The sequence below is a fragment of the Poecilia mexicana genome, unplaced genomic scaffold (assembly GCF_051168715.1).
Source record: "Poecilia mexicana isolate PSO_F unplaced genomic scaffold, ASM5116871v1 scaffold_8, whole genome shotgun sequence".
Classification (NCBI taxonomy): Eukaryota; Metazoa; Chordata; class Actinopteri; order Cyprinodontiformes; family Poeciliidae; genus Poecilia; species Poecilia mexicana.
This window is the reverse complement of record NW_028263377.1, coordinates 1,785,322-1,805,663: the sequence shown is the minus strand read 5'-3', so window position 1 is coordinate 1,805,663 and position 20,342 is coordinate 1,785,322. Positions and strand designations below refer to the sequence as shown.

The 20,342-nt window shown below is 37.5% G+C and overlaps 1 protein-coding gene across 1 annotated transcript; it reads left to right on the top strand.

The window, feature by feature from the left end:
- Nucleotides 1–3,507: 3,507 nt before the first annotated feature.
- On the top strand, nucleotides 3,508–19,968 carry rexo1 (REX1, RNA exonuclease 1 homolog). The gene is made up of 16 exons (XM_015000538.2): nucleotides 3,508–3,801; nucleotides 5,617–7,424; nucleotides 8,170–8,271; nucleotides 9,661–9,871; nucleotides 9,947–10,080; nucleotides 11,758–11,895; nucleotides 12,032–12,155; nucleotides 13,580–13,705; nucleotides 14,850–14,990; nucleotides 15,070–15,183; nucleotides 15,265–15,338; nucleotides 15,853–15,963; nucleotides 16,650–16,765; nucleotides 16,841–16,979; nucleotides 18,113–18,233; nucleotides 18,937–19,968. Exons 1-16 carry the CDS (start codon nucleotides 3,630–3,632, stop codon nucleotides 19,023–19,025), a joined length of 3,720 nt encoding a protein of 1,239 aa, XP_014856024.2. The 5' UTR covers nucleotides 3,508–3,629; the 3' UTR covers nucleotides 19,026–19,968.
- The last annotated feature ends 374 nt before the right edge of the window (nucleotides 19,969–20,342 follow it).

Here is a 20,342-nt window from a genome sequence, read left to right as displayed (position 1 = left end):
ACGGTAGTATGAGATCGGACGCAGCTTGGTTACATCGTCTGACATATTTTCCTTCTCCGAATAATAGGGGCCGATCCCAACAGCTATTTTTCCAGATATTTTCTTTTTGTTGGTCTCGAAGCCATCCGTTTATGCTTTACGCATGAACTCCCCCTACTAAGATGGTGTGGATCACTTTTGGTTCAAACTTGTATGAACTATCTATTTGGGTAAAATTTAAAACCTCAACACCGTCCACACCTCCAGGAAGCAATCGTTTGTAGAACCCAGACACTCTGTCGGAAGCAAAGTGTTTCACCAAGCTTATCTGCTTACTGCAGTGTTTCTTTATCCCCCTGATGGGAAACACCTGAACTATAACTTTTATATTAACAGGCTTATCTCTTGGCCAAGGCTGGGACAGTTTCATCCGGATCTGAAAACACTTCCTGATACCGACACAGACTGCCTCACACGTGTCCTTGGCTGTGGGTAAATATGAGCTCACTTGTTTCCAACCTGCATTTAAAATGTGACTAGTTTCACCTTGCGGCAGCAGCTGTAGGGGGCGCTCTAAGCAGAAACCCAGGTGGCATCGTCTGACAGGACTGATGCAACCTCCTGCAAGAGCTGCAGGAGAGTCAAAATACCTTCTGCTGAGTAAAACAAATGCCAGTTGTTTCACCCCGGGGTTACAGTTTGCATCAGATAAAATATCACCTCATGTTTCACTTAAAATGGGCCAATTTAAGCATCACTATTAATTAGACAGCCATTTTATTTCATATTCAGCGTTCCCTTTTAAATGTATTCTATTGGGTCTTTCAGCGTGTATTTTTGAATTTGTTCACAGGACACGCGGATCTGAAATATCAAATACCAACCTGTTTGTTACATAACCTCTTTTTCTGCACTGCATACGTCATAGATGGGGACATTAAATGATGCAACGCCAGGCTGTTTTCTGTACAATCTGGGGAATATTTGTGCATCTTCATCTTACCCAGAATGGGTATCTAGCTCCCCCTGCTGGACAACTCTGATTCTCACATTTTATGGCGTTACTTTTTTATCATGTGGGTCAAAATAGCCAATCAAAGCAACTCAAGAGCTGACAAAAAGAGCGCACTTGAGATCTTTTATAACCATCTGCTCAACAATAAACTAAGCGTGCAATATTTAAATGTAGTCTGATATTTTTGTTGGAAAAGTGCAAATAGATCCAAAACTCAAAACACAGCGCTGCACGTTTAACTCATTAAAATAAAAGCATAAAGTTTGCAGATTATTGGAGGTTTGATTAGAAAAAGTACAATATGTTGTTTTGTCTCTTTCTCTACAAACTCCTGGTATAACCAATAATATGTCAAAATCTGCTTTTCAGTAAAAGTCACAGAATAAACATGATCATATTTGCTAAAAAATTTAAGAAAAAAAGTGCAAAATTTTGGTTTTTAAAAGATGAATACTTGTGTTTTAACCCTATTAGGGTTCAGAGTAGAAACATTTTAAGTTGAGCAATAATATTTTTGCCATAATTTAAAATAAAAGTCTCCATTTGCATCAAATATTTTTGCTGGTGGGTTAAAATTTGCATCATTCTTGAATTACAGCCTCACAAATTCAGTTCAGGCCACATCTTGGACACCCAGTATTACCGCCACCAAATGTTTATTAGTGTGGATTAGACAGAACTCTATTATCTATAAACATAATACTGAATAAAAAAATAAAGTATAAACAATAATTAAATCCTACCAAATAAACTAGTACACAGAAGAAGCTACAATATGAATGGCTAGCATTTCTCTTTGCCCCAACACTTCTAATAATTTGCTTTTTAATTTTAATCTTTTCAAGGTTTCAGTCAGATAAGAATATACTTTTCCTTATCATATTTCTTACAAAGTAGCATAACAAGCTGTGATTACAAAAGCAATTTCCTGTTATTTTTCCCTATTTTAAAGAGTGTCCTGTTCAATACAGAATGTCAAAATCTGAGCCTTTATATTATTATATCTTCTCTCCTGCTTTTTCCCTCCACCTCTCGTATTTCTTTTTTTCCTTTGTATCATTGTGCCGCTTTATAATTTGAGAAAAAATCCACAAATCCAACTAAAATGACCTCAAGATGTTAACCTGCTGCTAGGCAGCTAATCATTACCTCACCTGTCACCTGTCCTTGCACACCTGGGAATAATAACAGGTGTTCAGGAGCTGATAAAAAGCCTGAGCACGAGTCTGGCTGAACCTTGACAGTGGCTGTGCAAGTAGGTATCATTTAAGAAGCTTATGGCTAAAATGTGCATTAAAGTTTGATATTTTTACTAGTTTGAAAGCTGAAATTATGAGAAAATTACATGTTTACTGAAACTGCCTGTAATCATCCAGAGACAAACTTCTATCTGCATCATTATTGACATTATTTATAACATTTGTACATATTTTAATTTTAAGAGGCTCTTTGTGGTAATTGTGTAAATTTTGGACATTTTATTTCTTTGCACTTGCAGACCAAGAATCCCATTTGGTTAAAGTAATTCATGTAATCCTAGCATAAAATGTATTTTAAAAAAATAATGATCTGACTCTTAGTATTTTTTTTTAATTCCTTTGCTTGTCATTACTTTATCCTCTGTTTTATAGTTCTCTAAAGGCTTATTGGAATAGTTCTCCTACACTTGATGCTGTGATTTCAGCTCCATGTCGACAGAGGAGAAAACTGGAATGGCCTCCAAGCGTGGAGCTGGAAGTTAGAGTTTTGGTGAAAGCTACAAAATCCAGACTTTGACCAGCTATCCAGACATCATCCATGTGGGAGGAAATGTCCCTAAAGGGGGAATCCATATGCACAACCTCATCCTAGAAAAATTAAATATGGCTGCTGCACATGGAAAAAAAAAAGGAAATGTAACCATAACACAGTTTTTTCTAATCTTTTGCATCTTAAATGAATTGAGCACTGCATCTGTGAAAATGTTCAAAATGCTGACGTATAATCAGCTTTTATTGAAGGTATCATGTTGGCATCTCTGATTTGTCTGACTTGTAACTTAAGGTGGTTATGTGTCTTGTTTCTGACAACTAAACCAATGAAGCAGTAGAGGAATACTTTAAAACAATAAAGTAGCAATTTTCAATGTTTGCAACAAGGTGATGACCTCCCACAAAAGTATAGGGTTTTGTGGAGTTTATCCTGTTACAAAACTAGGGCGTTTTACTAAAAGCAAGCAACATGTAACTTAATCAGTGTTAAACTTTTCAAAGCCTCACTTCTCTAATTTCATGTATGATCATGCAATTAAAAAGCGTAGTTATTTTATTAGCGAACGACGTGTTGAGACAAACTATAAACCGATGGAACGCTGAACCTATAATTCAAAATAAGGCTTTCATTGGAGATAAAGCCATGTTTATAACGGTTCCAACCGTCGTGGTGTTTCGAGTCTTTTGGAACCTGGTTTCGTTTCCGCCATCCCTCTGACGTGATCGAGCGGCAACTCACGCGAGACTTTCGCGCTTCACATCCAGTCTGTCATGGCGCCTTAGGGACGCTGTTATTGTTCCAGTTTGCTGGTTGTTTGAGAAACCCGACGCGGAAAACAAAGCCCGTGGAGGACGTGCGGGCATGAGACGACAATCCGGAGATAATGTTAAGGTCCACCGGCTTCTTCCGAGGGATTGACTGTCCGTTTTACGCGGACTACAACGACGGCAAAGGCAGTAGAAATGGGTGTAACAGACCGTACTGTCACTTCAGACACAGCCGGCAGAGTCGGCCGTCCTACGGAGACGTTAAAAAGCTGCAGTCTGGACAAAAAGGTGCTAATTTAGTTGAATGTTCACTTTCTTCGTCTTCTGTTGCGACAAAATTGAACAGAATATATTTATTACACCTTCCGTGTCCCGTTGCTCTGAAGTGAAAGCTAGGCTAGGTTTCGCTATGTTTCTAGTGATGCTCCTACCGTTTTGTGACTACTGCAAGCTGAGAGACAATTTTAAAGCTATTTGGATATAAATTTACACCACAAAAACATTAGAGCATCCTAATGTAGAGCATTACAAAGAGAATTGTGTTGCTTTTTGGTCCAAAGACGGTTTAGGAGAAGTACTTAAAAACATTTGACTTCAGTTAAATTGGTTAATTAAAATGGCCTTATGTCAGTTAAATTGCGAATTTATTTTTTGATATTTAAAATGCCAGTATAATATTTTGAAGTTTGGGGATGTAACATGAGAAAATAAATGCCTTTACAAGGCAAGTGTTTCTGCAAAAACATATGAACTACATCTCTTAATCATACTCCAGTATTTGAAAAAATAAATAAAGATACTTTTTAAAAATCACTTTACCTGTCATATAAAGCTACCTGTATTTCACGGTGTCTGCATCGTTAATCATTTTGCTTTCTTGGAAAAATAGAGGTTCACCCCGAAAGATACAACCCTGGAAATTATTATAGCACAGACATTTAATAATAAATCAGACAAAGCTGCTGAGATAAAATAACAAAAAAGTAAGCACATGCATCCTCTAATAGAGTCCCAGTAGCAATATTTTTCACTCCTCCTGTAGTTGTCTTTGGAGTTTGGTTTTTGCAACATGAAGCGAGTCTTGAAACATTTCTCTTTAAAGAGTCCACCCTTCCTTTAATCCAATATTTGGTTTTAAAAGTAGCAATTTACAAGACTACTTGACTTGTTTCTTTCTTTGAGATAAAGTAGTTGTGATTTTTTTTTTACAACATTAATAGCCTTTTCATCCATGATTTTCTCTCTTTTTCTATCTGGAAAGTTTCCCACATGTTCAAACTTTTATTCTCTTGTTTATTTTTCATCCGATTTGTACATTATCTAATGAATAATTTGGGCTGCACAGTGAAGTTGAAAGCTGAAATTAATATTGCTGTTAGTACAGATGACCAATATTTACTACTATTGCATATTTTTTCCCTACCTATTCAACACTGTGAAAAAAACAATAACACAGCTTATGTTTTTCCTTTACGTCAATTAAACACCCCACAATCCTGTGCTGCATCACTTTGGTCGTCACATGACCAAACAAAATCCACATGGCTCCCAAAACACACACACACACACACACACACACACACACACACACACACACACACACACACACACACACACACACACACACACACACACACACACACATGCAAATGGCAACAAAATGGAAATAGACATTGTTAATTAATGCAGGATTTATTCCATGCAAAAAAGAAGTAAAAACTTTTTAAAAATCTGCATTTGTCATGTCAGTATTTAAAAACAATGTTGGTACTGCATGCTTTGAGCCAAATCTTCATGAGTTATTGGGAGGAAAGTTACACTGCAAAAACACAAAGTCTTACCAAGTAGTGTTTTTTTGTCTAGATTCTTGGGGAAATATCAAAGCAAGCTTGAAATAAGATACCAGAAACTTACAAAGTACCGAAGATATAGGAGCTTGTTTTAGGTAATTAAATCCTTAATACTGTGCTAAATGTGCTAGTCCCATTGGAATACTATTTTACTTAGAACGACATTTTCCCATGTAATAAGTCAAATAATCTGCCATCGATCAGTCGATATCAGTTAATATTGATTATTATTTTGTTGCTGTGTTTCTTGCAGACCAGGGTTACGATCCCTTCAACCCAGAAGTAGTGAGTCCTCAGGAGCAGCAGAATGGGCAGCCTGCTCCTTCTGGGGACCTCAGCGGCGTCTTGGAGATGGTCAACAGAGCCATCGAGGAAGTCCGTGGCGAGGTGGAGCGAGAACAGCGGAAGCTCTCTCGCATCGGAGATGAACCTTACAATCCCACTGAGAAGACCGGTTCGTCTTCATCCAACGTTGCTAAAAGCCAAGCACCGGCCTCGCACCTGGCCTACGACCCTGGGAGCTATCAGATCACATCGGGAGGATACGATCCCACCCCGGGCTGCAGCAAGTACACCTTGGATTCAGACAGTCAGAGGTCCAGCAGCAGCAGCAGCTCTATGGAATATGTTCCCACTTCCCTGAAAAAGCCTCAGTCTCGGACACAAGTGCCCTGTCCTCCCCAGAGCCCCAAGTATCTGAACACTGCATCCTCTGCAAAGTGCAAATACACTCTGGACAATTCTAGGCCGTCTACGGATATGGAGTATGACCCTCTGTCCAACTACTCTGCAGGGATCGCAGTGAAAAACAAGAGAGATGAGGGTTCACATCCAGTTAAGACTGATTATAAGAAGGCATATCGGCTGGATGCTTCAGATAAGGAGAGTGGCACAGCTGGGAAAAAGCCACAGCAGGCGAGTATAGACTTAAAAAAGTACACCATCTCCGACTCTGATGGGGAGAGCTCTGGAACGGAGTACCGACCCACATCGCTTAGCAATCTCCAGCAAAGAAAGGCCAACATTGTGTCGGCCAGAGATGCTTTGGGGAAAGACACAAAAGACAGGACTAAAAGTATAAAGGGCGCTCTTACACAGAGGAACAAGGAGGAGCTTGCACAGGACTTAGACTCACAGGAAAATACCAAACAAAAGGAGAACTTGGAGAAAAAGAAGCTGGCAGATCAAAGTGGTCATGGTAAAATTAGCAAACCGGAGAAAACACAAAATATCGATAAAGAAGGAAAGAAATCATCTGGTGTTAAAAGTAGCAGTGGTAGCAGCAGTAGTGCAAAAGACAAATTATTTTGTAAGAACTTTAAGCAAGACTCTGCAAAGAAGGAGAACAAAAATCAGAAAGATGATAGTAAAAATACACTAAAGGTGAAGGATAAAGTTCAGAGAGAAGGCAGGGATGAAAAGAGATATGAGAGCAAGAGCAAGATGGTGGAGAAACTTAAGAGAGCCTTAAGTGAACAAGACAAGGACGCACGAGAAAGCAAAAAATTGAAACCATCGGACCGTGAGAAAGACCAAAGCAAGAATAAAGACAGCCAGAACAGAAACGGCAAACTGGACAGCAGTAGAAGAGAAAAGGACGTTAAGAAAAGCAAAAGCAGCTCCAGCAGCTGCAAGGGGAGCCCAGCTAAAGCAAAGCAAAGCGCCAGCTCATCAAAAAAGAAACTTGAAGACAAGAGTCTGAGTCTGAGCCACGTAGATCTGTTTGGAGACGAGAGCCCCGAGGAGGCTGCCCCGATGGAAGTGGACTATGACGACGAGCCGGAGGAAATCCTGGTCAGGAAATCAGCCGACGCGTTAAAGAGGGGACTTCTGAGCAAGAGGAAGGCTTCAGAGAGGACGCCATCTTCCTCTGAGGACGAGGCCGACGGGGAACCGGAACGCAGCAGGTCGAGCTGGGAGGAGCCTGACGACGTCCGAGTCGACTTCTCCATGTTTCAGGACGATCTGGACTTCGACTCGGATCCGATGGAGGAGTGTTTGCGGATCTTCAACGAATCCAATGATGTGAAGAAGGAGGACAAGGGAAGGCAAGCAAAGCAGGTGCTGCTGTTTTTCGTCTACTTCTCTTTTACTTTTCATTCACTTTATAACTTCTAGGAGTGCACAAATTTATCGACCAGCCGATTTATTGATTTCCTTACATTTGGGAGATCTGTGATCGGCCGACACTTACATGTGAAGCCGGCCCACCAGGTCATGTCTGCATGTTTACAGTTAATCAACCACTTTTACCAACTCAGTGACTTTCTTGCTATTTTTAGCAACATTTCAGACAAAAAAAATTATTAAAAATTGGTAGCGGCCAAAATCAGAATCAGAATCAGGCTTTCAAAGATCGGTAATCCGTGATCGGCCAGAAAGCTGCAATCAGTGCACTCCTAATAACTCAGTGAAATAACACAAAGTCTTTCAAAGTGTTTTTGTTTGGCTTTTAGTGAAAATATATGCGAGAGAGCAAGGCAAAAGTAACTTGCAGTCATTTTTCAGCAAAATATAGATGCTTGTTTTGAGTCAATATTGATAAAAAATTACTAGTTCCACTGACACATTATTTCACTTATACCAACATGTTATAAGTGAAACCATTTGTCAGTGGATCTAGTAATTTTTTAAAAGAATATTAAGCCGTTATTAACTTAAAACAATCTCCTAAATTTTGCTGAAAAGTTCCTTGAAAGTTAAGTTATTTCAAGTATTTTCACAAGAAACTAGACAAAAGTATTTAATATTTTGTTGTTTTTCAGTTCAAGCGTGGTAGTTATCTGTTCTTCTTTTCCTTTTTCAGGCTTCCAGGGATTCAGAGGAGGAAAGAAGCACAGATAGCACTTTAACCACACTCTTCCCCGGCCAAAAGAAGAGAGTGTCCCATTTCATTGCCAAAGGAGATGTAAGTGAGACACTTTTGAAACATTTTAATTGTATGGTACATTTTATTTTATGTGCAAACACTTCCTATAACTTTAGTCACTCATGCACAGGTAATATTTGCAAACAATGATGGTATTTTGTAGAAACAACATCAAGCTTTGTGTTAGCAGATGGAAGAACAGGAACGTCTGAAATATCAACTGAATCAGAGGGAGTTTCTTGTTTACCTTTTAAAGTCTGACCTTTATGTGAAGAGTGGGAAAAATCCCCTGTAGTATTTACTTCTGTGATGCTTTTATTTCTAAATTGAGGTGGAGCTTCAGGTGGTGGCTACAGAGAAACAAGGAAGTAAAACCAAGATATGAAACATGTACATGTAAATCAGAGCTCAGGGGTTTTCCTTATATGATTCAGTGGAAACATTCCAGAGAGATGCTCTGATCAGGTTTCTGTGTCATGAAAGTCTCTCTTTAAAGCTTGATTTTATTTTAGAATACAGTATTCTAAGAATTGAACATAGTACTAGAACACACTCAGAGAGTTAGAGTTAAAGTCATACTAAGAAGATGTAATTTTCTTTTCTTGTAATTTATGGGATTTTAGCCCCTCACAATAAAAAAATTACTTTGTTGAGGGTGCTGTAGTGGCGCAGGGGTTAAGCACAACCCGCATATGGAGGCCTTAGTCCTCGACGCGGCTGTCGCAGGTTTGATTCCCGGCCTGGTGACCTTTGCCACATTTTGTTGTCGATTCAGTATCAAATAAAGACCACTAGAGCCAATAAAATCTTTAAAAAAAGACTGTCTTGTAAAATTATTTAAATCTAACCATAAATATATAAAAACATACTACAAATCCCTCCATGTTATCATCAGTAAACAAACTAGTATTTTTGTCTAGTTTCTACTGCAAATATTTTAGTAAACGTGAAATAAGACAAAACTAACTTTGAAGTAACTTTTCAGCAAGGTATAGAAGCTCATTGTAAGTCAATAATTTTTTAATATTGATTTAAAAACAAAAGTACTAGTTCCACTGGCAGATTAATTCACTTATAACAAAACATGTTGCCATGTTATAAGTGAAGTAATCTGCCAGTGGAACTAGAACTGGGTTGCTAGGTGACGGGCTGGGCTAGGGTTGCTAGGTAACGGCACAGTGCCTCTTGATTTTGAAAAAAATCTGCCAGTGGAACTACTACTTCTTTTTAATCGATGTTAAGGAATTATTAACTTAAAACAAACTTCTATATCTTCCTGAAAAGTTACTTTTAAGTTAGTTTTGTCTTATTTCAAGTTTACTAATATATCTTCACCAGAAACTAGACAAAAATAGTGTAAATTGTGTGTTTTTCAGTGATGTGTTCACATACTTTCATAATACCAATATTTTTGTTGTTACTTTCCAGACCGATGCACCTTCAAAGACGGTGGTCCGGCCATACAAGCGGCCCACTCCGCAGGAGGTCTGCTTCCAGCGTATGCAGCTGGCGCAGCAGCAAGCCGCCCAGCTTTCAGCGTCAGTCAAAGCTGCCTCACAGAGCTCGACCTCCGGCTTTGCCGGGGAGAAGAAGAGAATCGCTCACCGGCCCAATCCTCAGATAACCTCCACCAAGACGAGTAGGACACCCCCTGGCTCTGGTTGAAAGTTTGTGTTTGGCTCTATAATTAGTGAAATGTTGGTGTTTGTCCCAGCACGTCCAGCACATGGGAAACCAGCTGCCAGTGAGACTCCCCAGGGGGTGAAGAGCCAAACCACAGCTGGCATTCTGTCCAAAACCTCGTCTACGGTGGCGCAGAAGAGGACGGCACACACACCCACCATGAAGGTGTTTTTTAACTATTCATGTTGATAATCTTATGGATATCTAGTGCCTCTTGTGTTTTTTATTTCTGCACAGTGCTAGAAATCTGGGGTAGACTGATTGGGGACCAAAGTTGCAACATTTGTTACATTTTCAGATGGTACAGTTTGCTTTCACTGCACTGTGTCAAACAAACCAAACTGTTGTGACTTTTTTACACTTATGTTGTTCAGTATATTTGCATGATAAGTGACTGATTACAATTATATGTTAAGCATAATTTACATGATGATTATTATTATTATATTGAATATGATTGTATACAATTACAAAGGCGAAGTGAAATATATTTCAGTGTAAGACATGATTTATTTGAATAGAGGAAGTCTTTTATTTTGAAGAATGCTTAAGGATCTGTTACTGTTTAGTCACTATCTTGCTTTGTTGATTTTATTGCTTGGTTACGAGCAGTTGTTGTTGCTGTTGTTCTGTTTTTATCGGCTGAAGCCCTTTTTTTCCTCTTCAATAAATACTGAACAAAAGGGTTCAGTAAAGGAAATACGAGCCTCCGTCTTGTTTGAGAAGAAGCTTTACTCCGCTACACAAACTATTTCAAAAACCTGTTCACTCCCTCACCTGTGGTGGCGCTGTAGCAAAAACTAATGAAGGAAACGACACGAAAACTCCTGAACAAGAAACTGAGCGCAACTTCCTTTCCAAAAACACAAAATCTCAACAATTATTTTTCTATAGTTTCTAGTATAAATATCTTAGTACTCTTGAATTAAGACTATACTAACTTTAAAGTAACTTTTTGGCAAGAAACAGGAGATTTTTTTAAGTCAATAATTCCCTAATATTGATTTAAAAAGTATTCGTGTCACTGACGCGTTATTTCAGTTTTAACATGAGGAATAATGTCTTGATTTAAGTTAAAATAATCTGCCAGTGGAACTATGACTTTTTCATTAATAAGAAATTATTTACTTAAAACAAGCTCATCTAGCTTCTGAAAAGCTACTTTTACGTTAGTTTTATGCCATTTTGATATATTGCACAAAAACAAGACAAAATACTTTGAGATTTTGTGTTTGTTCTTCACAGAATGTAAATAGAGTAGTTCCAGATTTTAGTAGTTGTCGGACCACAAACCATTTCTTCTGCTAGGGCTCAACTCGTGTGTTTGTTTTTATTGTAATTACCCAGAATGCCCTGTGCTGTAGTCAGTTTCCTGCTTTTGGAGCCATCTCCAACTAGTACTAGTTCCACTGGCAGACTATTTTACATTTAATGTGAAAAATATCTGTACTAATCTGCCAGTGGAACAAGTATTTTCTCATCAAAATTAAGGAATTACCGACTTAAAACAAGCTCCTATTTCTTGCTGAAAAGTTACTTGTAAGCTAGTTTGTCTTATTTTAAGTGTAATAATAAGATATTTGTACTAGAAACTAGAGCAAAATACTTGGTAAGATTGTGTGTTTTTGCAGTATAGGCTGTAATGTGGTTCGCGTCAGATTTCACACCTCCTCAAGCAAACCGGACTTTTTAGGCGAACATGCTAGAGTTGGATTAAAGCGGACTAAACAGAGCTGGTGTGAATGCTCCTTAAAATCTTCTAAAGGTCTTAAGAAACAATGTGTAAATTCAGATTTTTTTTACGTGACTCTCTTCTCTGCATGTTTGCTTTTATTCCCCCAGAGCTCCTCCATGAGGCGTCCGGTCATCCCCACTGAGTTCGGAGCGAAAGTTCCCACCAACATCCGCCAGCGCTACCTCAACACGTTCATAGACGAATGTGTCAAGTTTTGCCCGTCAGAGGAGGCTGCATTTCAGATGGTGTGAACATTTTCTCTTCTTTCTGCTCTGCTAGAGTCGGTCTGTGTCGTTTATTAACAGAACCGCTCGTTTGACTGACTGTGGTTGATGTTTGGTTGGCGTTTCCACTTAAAGATGGTTGTGACGGTTGTTTCAGGCCCTTGATGAGGAGAAGCTGGTGTACGAGCGCAGTAGTAGTAAAAACATCTACCTCAACGTTGCCGTCAACACGCTGAAGAAGCTTCGGGGAAAAAGCAGCTCGTGTTCGTCGCCTGTCAAAAGTATGTAGTCTCAACTTCCATCTATAAAGTTTAAATCCTGTTGTGGTTTAAAAAAAAAATCAGGCTATAGTAAATCTAAGAATCAATTCACAACATAACCTGCAGCTTCAAAAGCAGCAAAAGGAAATTATTTCTTACATTAAAACTCAATAAAATACATTCAAATCGAGTACTTTCTGCATTGTATTTAATAATGAGGATTTTTTTGTACTCTTCCCCTGACTGATACCTTTTAAGCCTGTCAGGAAACTATGGCTTCATCTAAAAGATGCTAAGCGGCAAATTTCAGATTTGATTTAATCAGATTCACTATAATAGATGTTATGTTTGAACTAGGTCTGATTAATAAATCATTTTTGTTTCTTGAAGATTTAATTTCTGGATAATTTGGATTTTTTTCAGCAATGCAACCGTTGGGTTTCCATAGTTCAGAGTGATGTCAGCACAGAGCCGCCATCTTGTTTGACAAGCGTGTTTTCTAATTATTTGGACTTTGAATTCAGGTCAACTCTACGACAAATTATTAATTAATATTTTAAGATAACAGAGTCAAAATAATGTGAGAACAAAGTCATAATATTACCAGAATAAAGTCGTACTACCAGGAGAATGAAATACTTATTTTATGAGAAATTTTAAATGAGTGAAACATTTAAGTGAGGAATGTTAGGCAACTTTTGAAGTTATAATTTGTTACAAGATTTACAGATAAGGAAATATTTTATCAAGACTTTGAAAGGATTGAGCAAACAAATGTGTCTGTTTTAAAGAAAGAACCACACGAATCACGAAGCTTTTTCTCATAAAAACTACTTTTTTCTTCTAATTTTAAGGCTTTCTTCTAGTAAAATTGCATCTTAATTTTGCTAATATTATGACTACATTCTCATAAACAAACAAACATTCTTGTAGCCTGGCCTTGATACTCTTTTATACAAGTAACAAAAGGTTAAAACTTAAATAAAAGTCACTTTTTCAAACTATTTTCTGTCATTTCTAATTTCTTTTTTAGAAAAAAAAAAAACTATTTAAATCCGATTAGAGATTTAATTTTTAAGCCAAGTCGCCCAGTCATAGTTTGAACTCAAATGGACTGAAATCTGAAATTGAATATATTGATTTGATCTTAGTTTTTAAATTATTTATGTTCATCAGAGTTGTTTGTAAATCAAATTTTATTTGCATAGCACATTTCAGCAACAAGACGGTTCAAAGTGCTTCACGTCATAAAAAACACAAAAATCAACAATTGAAACATTACAATTGTAAATAAATTTTCAGATTTTTTATGGTGGATGAGGAAAACATTTTATCCACATTTGTTACAAGAAATACGAGGAAGTGAAAATTTGTGTGTTGTACAGCTCCTCTGCTTTATCATGAATGAAATGACAGCCAGTGGATCTGTTTTGCATTTTCTACAGAGGATTCTGGGCTTGCAACTAGGCGAAAGGCTCAGTCCCATGAGGAGGTTCTGGGAGGTCGTCTTGCAGCCACAACCAGCTTCACTGTCAACCGGTCGGGCAAACAGCAGGAGGAGAAACTCTCCGGTAAAAAACACATGGCCTCCATTTCAGATCAGATGACACGTGTGCTCATTTCTCTCTTCGTGTTTGTGTTTTTCTGGATTCAGCTCTTTATGTGTCACTTGATCACATGCTTGGCAGCAGAAAGCGCAGATTATGTTTCTAAAAAAACAAAAAGAAGACAGTTTTTTCCTGTGAGGTGCTGCTTACAGTGCAGAAGCAGTTTCACAGTAGCAGGTCTGTTCAAGCTGCCATGTGACAACCTGAGGGTCACCAACCCATGACCTCATGCTAACGGCGCTCCAGCTAAATAACAAGAAAATTAATAAATTAAACCTTTTCTGATCCCCAAGTTTTCTTTTTGCTTTTTTATTGAAAGAAACTGATTAGGAAACATTTTCTCTTGCCTGATTTTGTCATTTTTTGTTACTTATATCAATGTATGAATGATAATTTTATCTGTTACTCAAAACTTGAGTAGACTTTTTTTTACCAAATGCTTTTTTACTCCTAGTTGAGGAATTCCTTGGTTGGCTTCTTTTTACTTTTGCTCAAGTAAGAGTAGCACTACTTCAACATATTTTTACTCAAGTAAAAGTAAAAGGTAGCCATTCAAGACATTTCTTAAGTGAGAGTAAAAAAGTATTTGTCTACTCAAGTACTGAGTAACAGATCAAAGCATCAATCATTTAAAATCTAAACATTACATCATCAGATGGACAAAAATATAGAATTAAGTGGAAATTTTGGTATTTTAAGGACGAAAATGACAATAATTCAGATAAGTAACAAAAAAATAACAAAGTCAGGCAAAAGAAAATGTTTCCAAATCATTTTCTTTCAGTGAAAAACTTATGAGACTCTAATAAAAGCTGCAGGTGTGAGTCTTTGTCTGGTCAATTTTTGGGTTAAAACATCTTTGTTTTTCATTCAGTGGGTAGAAAATCCAGAAATGTTATGAAGTAGAAATACTTCATAATAAAATTACTGAAGTAAAAGTAAAAAGTACAGCGTAAGTAAAAAAAAGTTACTCAAGTAAATGTAACTAATTACTAACCAGCTGTGGATATTTCTGGATATATGTCGCATTTGGAAAAAGTCAGATTTGTGTCTAATTTTGTTTTAGGAGACTGTGATAGATTTAGTTGTTGCTCTGCTGTTTGTGTAGGCGCCAGCCTGTACAGGAAGCTGCAGGCGTACCTGATGACAGAGGAGCAGCTGCAGGAGCACGGCTACCCGCGGCTGAACCCCGAGGCCTCGGGCAAGGCCGTCATCTACAACCAGCCGGAGAAAAAGATCTGCCCAGACCGTGAGGAAACACGCAGCGCCGTCCGTCTCAAACCAGCACCACGCTTTCAGCTAACAGGTTTATGCTAATCTTCCTGCAGCGTTCGGCAGGATATGCTGCCGCTGCGGCGCCGAGTATAAGGTCAGCGTCAACGGCAGCTGTGTCCGCAGAGAGGAGTGCAGCTACCACTGGGGGCGTTTACGCAGGCACAGAGGTAAACGCTCAGTTTTCTTTCCTCCTGAGTTTTCTTTCCTCCTGAGTCAGTCGTCTCCTCAACGTGTTTTATTCTCCTCAGTCGCTGGCGGCTGGGAGACGACGTACAGCTGCTGCTCGGCTGCTGTTGGAGCTCCTGGATGCCAGATAGCAAAGGTATCACAGCAAAACGATAATATCCTCATATATTAGAAAGATATGGAGTCAAAGATTATTCTAGAGGTAGTAAAACCCTAAAATAAACATTCACATGTTACGTTTATCAGCTGGACAGGCACTAAAATTAATCATCCAACCCATTTCATTGTTTAGAAAGAAGTAATTAAGTGCAACCAAGTCACTTTATTATTTTTAAGATTGTATTTTACTTTTTTAGTGCTATATTAGTAGTATTATAATAGTGTTAATAGTGGTATTAACTTATTTTAGTTACAGATGCTAAAACTTAAAGCTGTGTGTTTATTTAATCTATAGTTTTTTTTAAACTATTATTTATTTATTAGTATACTTATGTATTACATATTTTATTTAATGTTGGTTATTAAGTATCAAATCAGATTAGCCAAGATATTGCTTTGGATTTTTAGGGAAACTTTTAAAATCTTCATGTAGCTCCTTTAATTTTCTAATATTCATCTCTGATCGTTTAATTTTCTCTGCGTTTCCGTAGCAACATGTGCAGGACGGCCGTAAAGAATCCCTGGACGGCTTCGTGTCGACGTTCAGCAAACCGCTGCCACCGGACGGAAACGGCGGAGTGTTCGCTTTGGACTGTGAGATGGTGAGTTGGAGAGAAACAGGAAGAAGAATCACCCCGAGTCGCTGCACAGCTGGGCAGCTTGACTTAATCAGAAAATCCCTGATTTTTGTAATGCTACGTGCAATTTTAATTGATTTTTTTTTCTGCCCGCTTTCTTTTCTAAAAAAAGACGTCACTTAAATATTTATAAAAAAATTACTTTTAATTCAGTCATCTGTTCTATCAGTTGTACGATGGAGCGCTAGGGCAAGGATATGAGAATTTTTCTTTAATTAGGAGAATATTAGTATAAAAGAGGCTTTTTTACTAGAAAAAAAAAAATTTTAAAACTGTAAAAAAAAAGTTTTTTAATAAGAAATGGTTTAGTTTTCAGGATCTCCTCAGTCAGAAATCTGAGGTTAAAGTCGGAATTCTGAGAAAAAAAAAAGTCAGTTTTCTTTTTCTTTCCATCGATCCTAATCCTCTTCCGCAGACATTTGACATTTATTTTGGGTCAGGCGACATTTAAAATAAATGCTACCTGACACATTGTGGCGTAGAGTTGACCTCAGTTCAAAGTCCAAATAAATAAAAGTTGTAAAAAACAAAATAAATCCTGATTCTCCAAAATTTTAATCCCTCAAAAACAAACAAAAATAAATGAATAAATATGGTAAACGTTAGCGTATCTTAGCTTTAATTGGTTGTTTTCCTGTCTGTGTGATCAGTGCTACACTAAGCAGGGCCTGGAGCTGACCAGGGTCACCGTCATCGACTCCGAGATGAAGGTCATCTACGACACGTTTGTGAAGCCCGACAGCAAAGTGGTTGACTACAACACACGGTGAGGGAATAGGAAGCGACTCCCGGCGCCATCTTGGATGGCTGCAGGTGTGACGGAGCTGCGTCTCTCTCACAGATTCTCAGGCGTCACTGAGGAAGACTTGGTGAACGCCACCATCACCCTGAGAGACGTTCAGGCGGTTCTGCTCAGCATGTTCAGGGCGGAGTCCGTCCTCATCGGACACAGTCTGGAGAGCGACTTGCTCGCACTAAAGGTGACCTTCATCATCCTCTTCTTCATCTTCTCCAGCCGCTTGTTGTTTGAGCTGCAGAAATATATCCACACTGAAAAAACACAAAATCTTACCAAGTATTTTTAGTTTAGTTTTTACCGCAAATATCTCAGTACACTTGAAATAAGACTAAGAAATTAATAAGATAAAGGAGTTTGATTTAAATCAATAATTCTTTAATATTGATGAAAAAGTTCTTATAAATTCACTTATAACAAGATATATTTCCCATGTTTTCACTAGAACGTTTTCATCTATATTTTTATTGACTTAATAAATAAAGTCCTATATCTTGCTGAAAAGTTACTTATAAGTTAGTTTTGTCTTAATTCAACTTTACTAAGATATTTGCACTAGAAATTAGACTAAAATACTTGGTAAGATTGTTTTTGCAGTTTATGTAGTTTTTAAAAATGGGTAATTTAGTTTGTGACAAGGTAAAAAAAAATGCCTGCAGGTAATGCATAATCTGTCATTTATATTCTACTTTATGTTAAATTAAATGGGATTTTATTAAATTGATTACAAAATTAGTTTTATTTTCATTATACACAGTTGGTGATATGTTTGTTTATTTCAGTTGTTTTGATGATTTTGAAAAAAAAACAAACAAACAACTAAATATTCTCAGAAAATTAGAATCTTATTCAACACAAAAAATGTTTTTGTTCCAGAAATGTTTTATTGTTTACACAATCATGAAGAAAACTGCTGCCTCAGGACGTCATGCAGACAGATTTTAAATGGTCAAAGTTAATTTCTCAAGTTTTATCCAGTTTAATTTATAATTTTTTGGGGTTTTGTTTGTTCTCTTTGCTTATTTAGTTGGTTATTTATTTTGCTAGTCTGTAATGTTTGTTTTGTTTTGCAGTATTTGGTGAACTAAATAATAATAATAATATTGCCTTTCTCGAAGTGGAGTCCATAAATGTAACTAATTGAGTACAAAAACTGCTGCTTTAACAAAAATCTGCAACTTGTTGCACAAATTTAACGTCTGACAGAGCAATCTAGTCCCTTTCTGAGATAAAAATGTTTTTCTTTCCGGTAAACAAATCGACTAAAAACAATATTTTTAAAGAGTAAGGTTTATTTTATTTCCCGTCTGTTTCCAGCTCATCCACAGCTCAGTCGTAGACACGGCCATCGTTTTTCCTCACCGCCTCGGTCTGCCCTACAAACGTGCCTTGAAGACCCTGATGGCCGATTACCTCAAACGCATCATCCAGGACAACGGTGAGAAAATCCACCAGACAACCTGTAGATACGTTTTTGTTTTTTTAAGCTGTGCAGTTAGAACAACTTATTCTTTTTCCAACAATTATTTATTTTTTGGATAATAAATAATAAAATAATTATTTATTTTATCTAAGCTATAACTCACGAAATAAGACTGTTGAAAAATACACCGACTTTCCAACACTTTACTGCCAAGTAGCAACAAAAAAAGTCAACCAAACACAAATCTTCTTGTTAAGAGTTCAACAAAACTCTTTCTAAAACCCAAGAAAGTTGTAAATAAAAACAGAGACAAATTGTGGACTAATTCTGCTCTAGATGAATATTTTGTTTCTTGGGTTAGTTTGTGTAATATGCTCAAATCACCAGCAGAGGTCGCTGTTGCTGCTGTGGAAACTTTTACTTCTTCCGTCATTAGTCTGGATTCAGAAATCCTGAGCTATGTCACAGCTGTGAATAATAAATGTTATATTTTTAAAAGCTAAAAGTGATTTTTTTTTCCCCAGTCTTACTGATTCTATAAACAATTAGCCAAAGTGTTTCAGTCTTAATAAATAAAAGTCTAACTAACCACTTCGCCCATGAGGTTCCTACCTTCACAAACGTCATTAATTTCCTCCTCACCGTTTGGTCACATGATCAGTGTTTCCTCCCGTTTCCTAGCAACAAGGGGCGGCTAACCTTGTGCTTGTGTTCGCAGTGGAGGGCCACGACTCCAGCGAGGACGCGTCGGCCTGCATGGAGCTGATGATATGGAAGATTAAAGAGGACGCAAAGCTCAAGAGATGACCCTGACCCTCCAACTCTGCGTCCACGGTGATGACCTCCGGCCTCCAACTCTCGACAGGTGAGGGAGGATAAATCCAGCAGAGTCGTTGGTCGTAGGAGAGGAGAAACTCACAACCAGTAAAGCAATAGGAACCTGAGTTAATGAACGCTGATTTCTTTCTGTTGTTGCTACTTTAGATTTAAATTATGTTCGCTGGAAAGTATTTTTATTTGAGCAGTGTTTCTTTCAGGCCTCAAACTTGATGATCGTAAACTTTCTATGGAAGAACTTGAAAAGCAGGGGCATTGTCTCAACTGTACTGATTAACAAATAGATATATATAAATATATATATAAGCCTATATATAATAATAATATTCATGCTGGGCTGTCTCCAGCATACGTTGCACTATAATATAATTGCTCTTGTTGTACAGGGCCAAAGTCCGAGAACCTCATATGTGCTGTGATGTATTCACTTCTAATAGAAAAAACAGTTACTTCTTCTTAGTTACACTTAAGTGCATTAATGTCTTAGTCTGTCGATGGTTTCTATAAATAAACGCTCTTGTTTTTTCACTCACACCTCCTAGTTTTCTACCACATGCTTATTAATGCCATCAGTTTTCAAAGGTGGCTTCAGCAGCTTTTAGTCACTGGGTGTAGTAGGATGATTAAATGTGTTGAAGAAAACACAATAAAATCACTGATATCTCAATCTCTGCATGACGAAAACGACACGGATCTCTGAGGATCGATGAGGCAAAACTCGATCTCCATCATGAAATGGAAAAGTCCAAACCGAGCTGAACCGGGGCAAATAATTCAGTTATCAGTTATTTTCATTGACAGTGACTTAAAATATACAATAGAGCTGTAAATGTGCTGTAAAGAGTTTACTTTGTATTTGTTAAACCTTTGATTGTTTATCTTTTTCTATTAAAAGATCTTTGCTTAAAGAAAAGGTTTGTCTTTCATTTTTCATGCCTCCTTCAAACTCTTAACTCCATTTGGGCAGAAACGATTAATCAGATTAATCGTGATTATTGAAATAATTAACTAATTTAGTGATCTGAATGAATGAAATATTCTCATTGAATACTTTGTTCTGTACAAAGTTGAATGTGCTGACAACAAAATCACAAAAATCATCAATGGAAATCAAATTTATTAACCAATGGAGGCCTGGATTTGGAGCCACACACAAAATTAAAGTGAAATGTTCCCTTTATTTTTTTGAGCAGTATATATAATGTCCTTTTAAGTACATTTTGCCATCCAGTTCATAATGCTAAATTAATCAATTTATCTACAAATGATCAATCATACCTTAAAGCA

Coding starts and splice junctions, on each gene's coding strand:
- rexo1 (XM_015000538.2), top strand. CDS start 3,630: ATGTTAAGGTCCACCGGCTTCTTCCGAGGGATTGACTGTCCGTTTTAC. Junction 10,081..11,757: donor CACACACACCCACCATGAAG/GTGTTTTTTAAC, acceptor TTATTCCCCCAG/AGCTCCTCCATGAGGCGTCC. Junction 15,339..15,852: donor CTGGATGCCAGATAGCAAAG/GTATCACAGCAA, acceptor GCGTTTCCGTAG/CAACATGTGCAGGACGGCCG.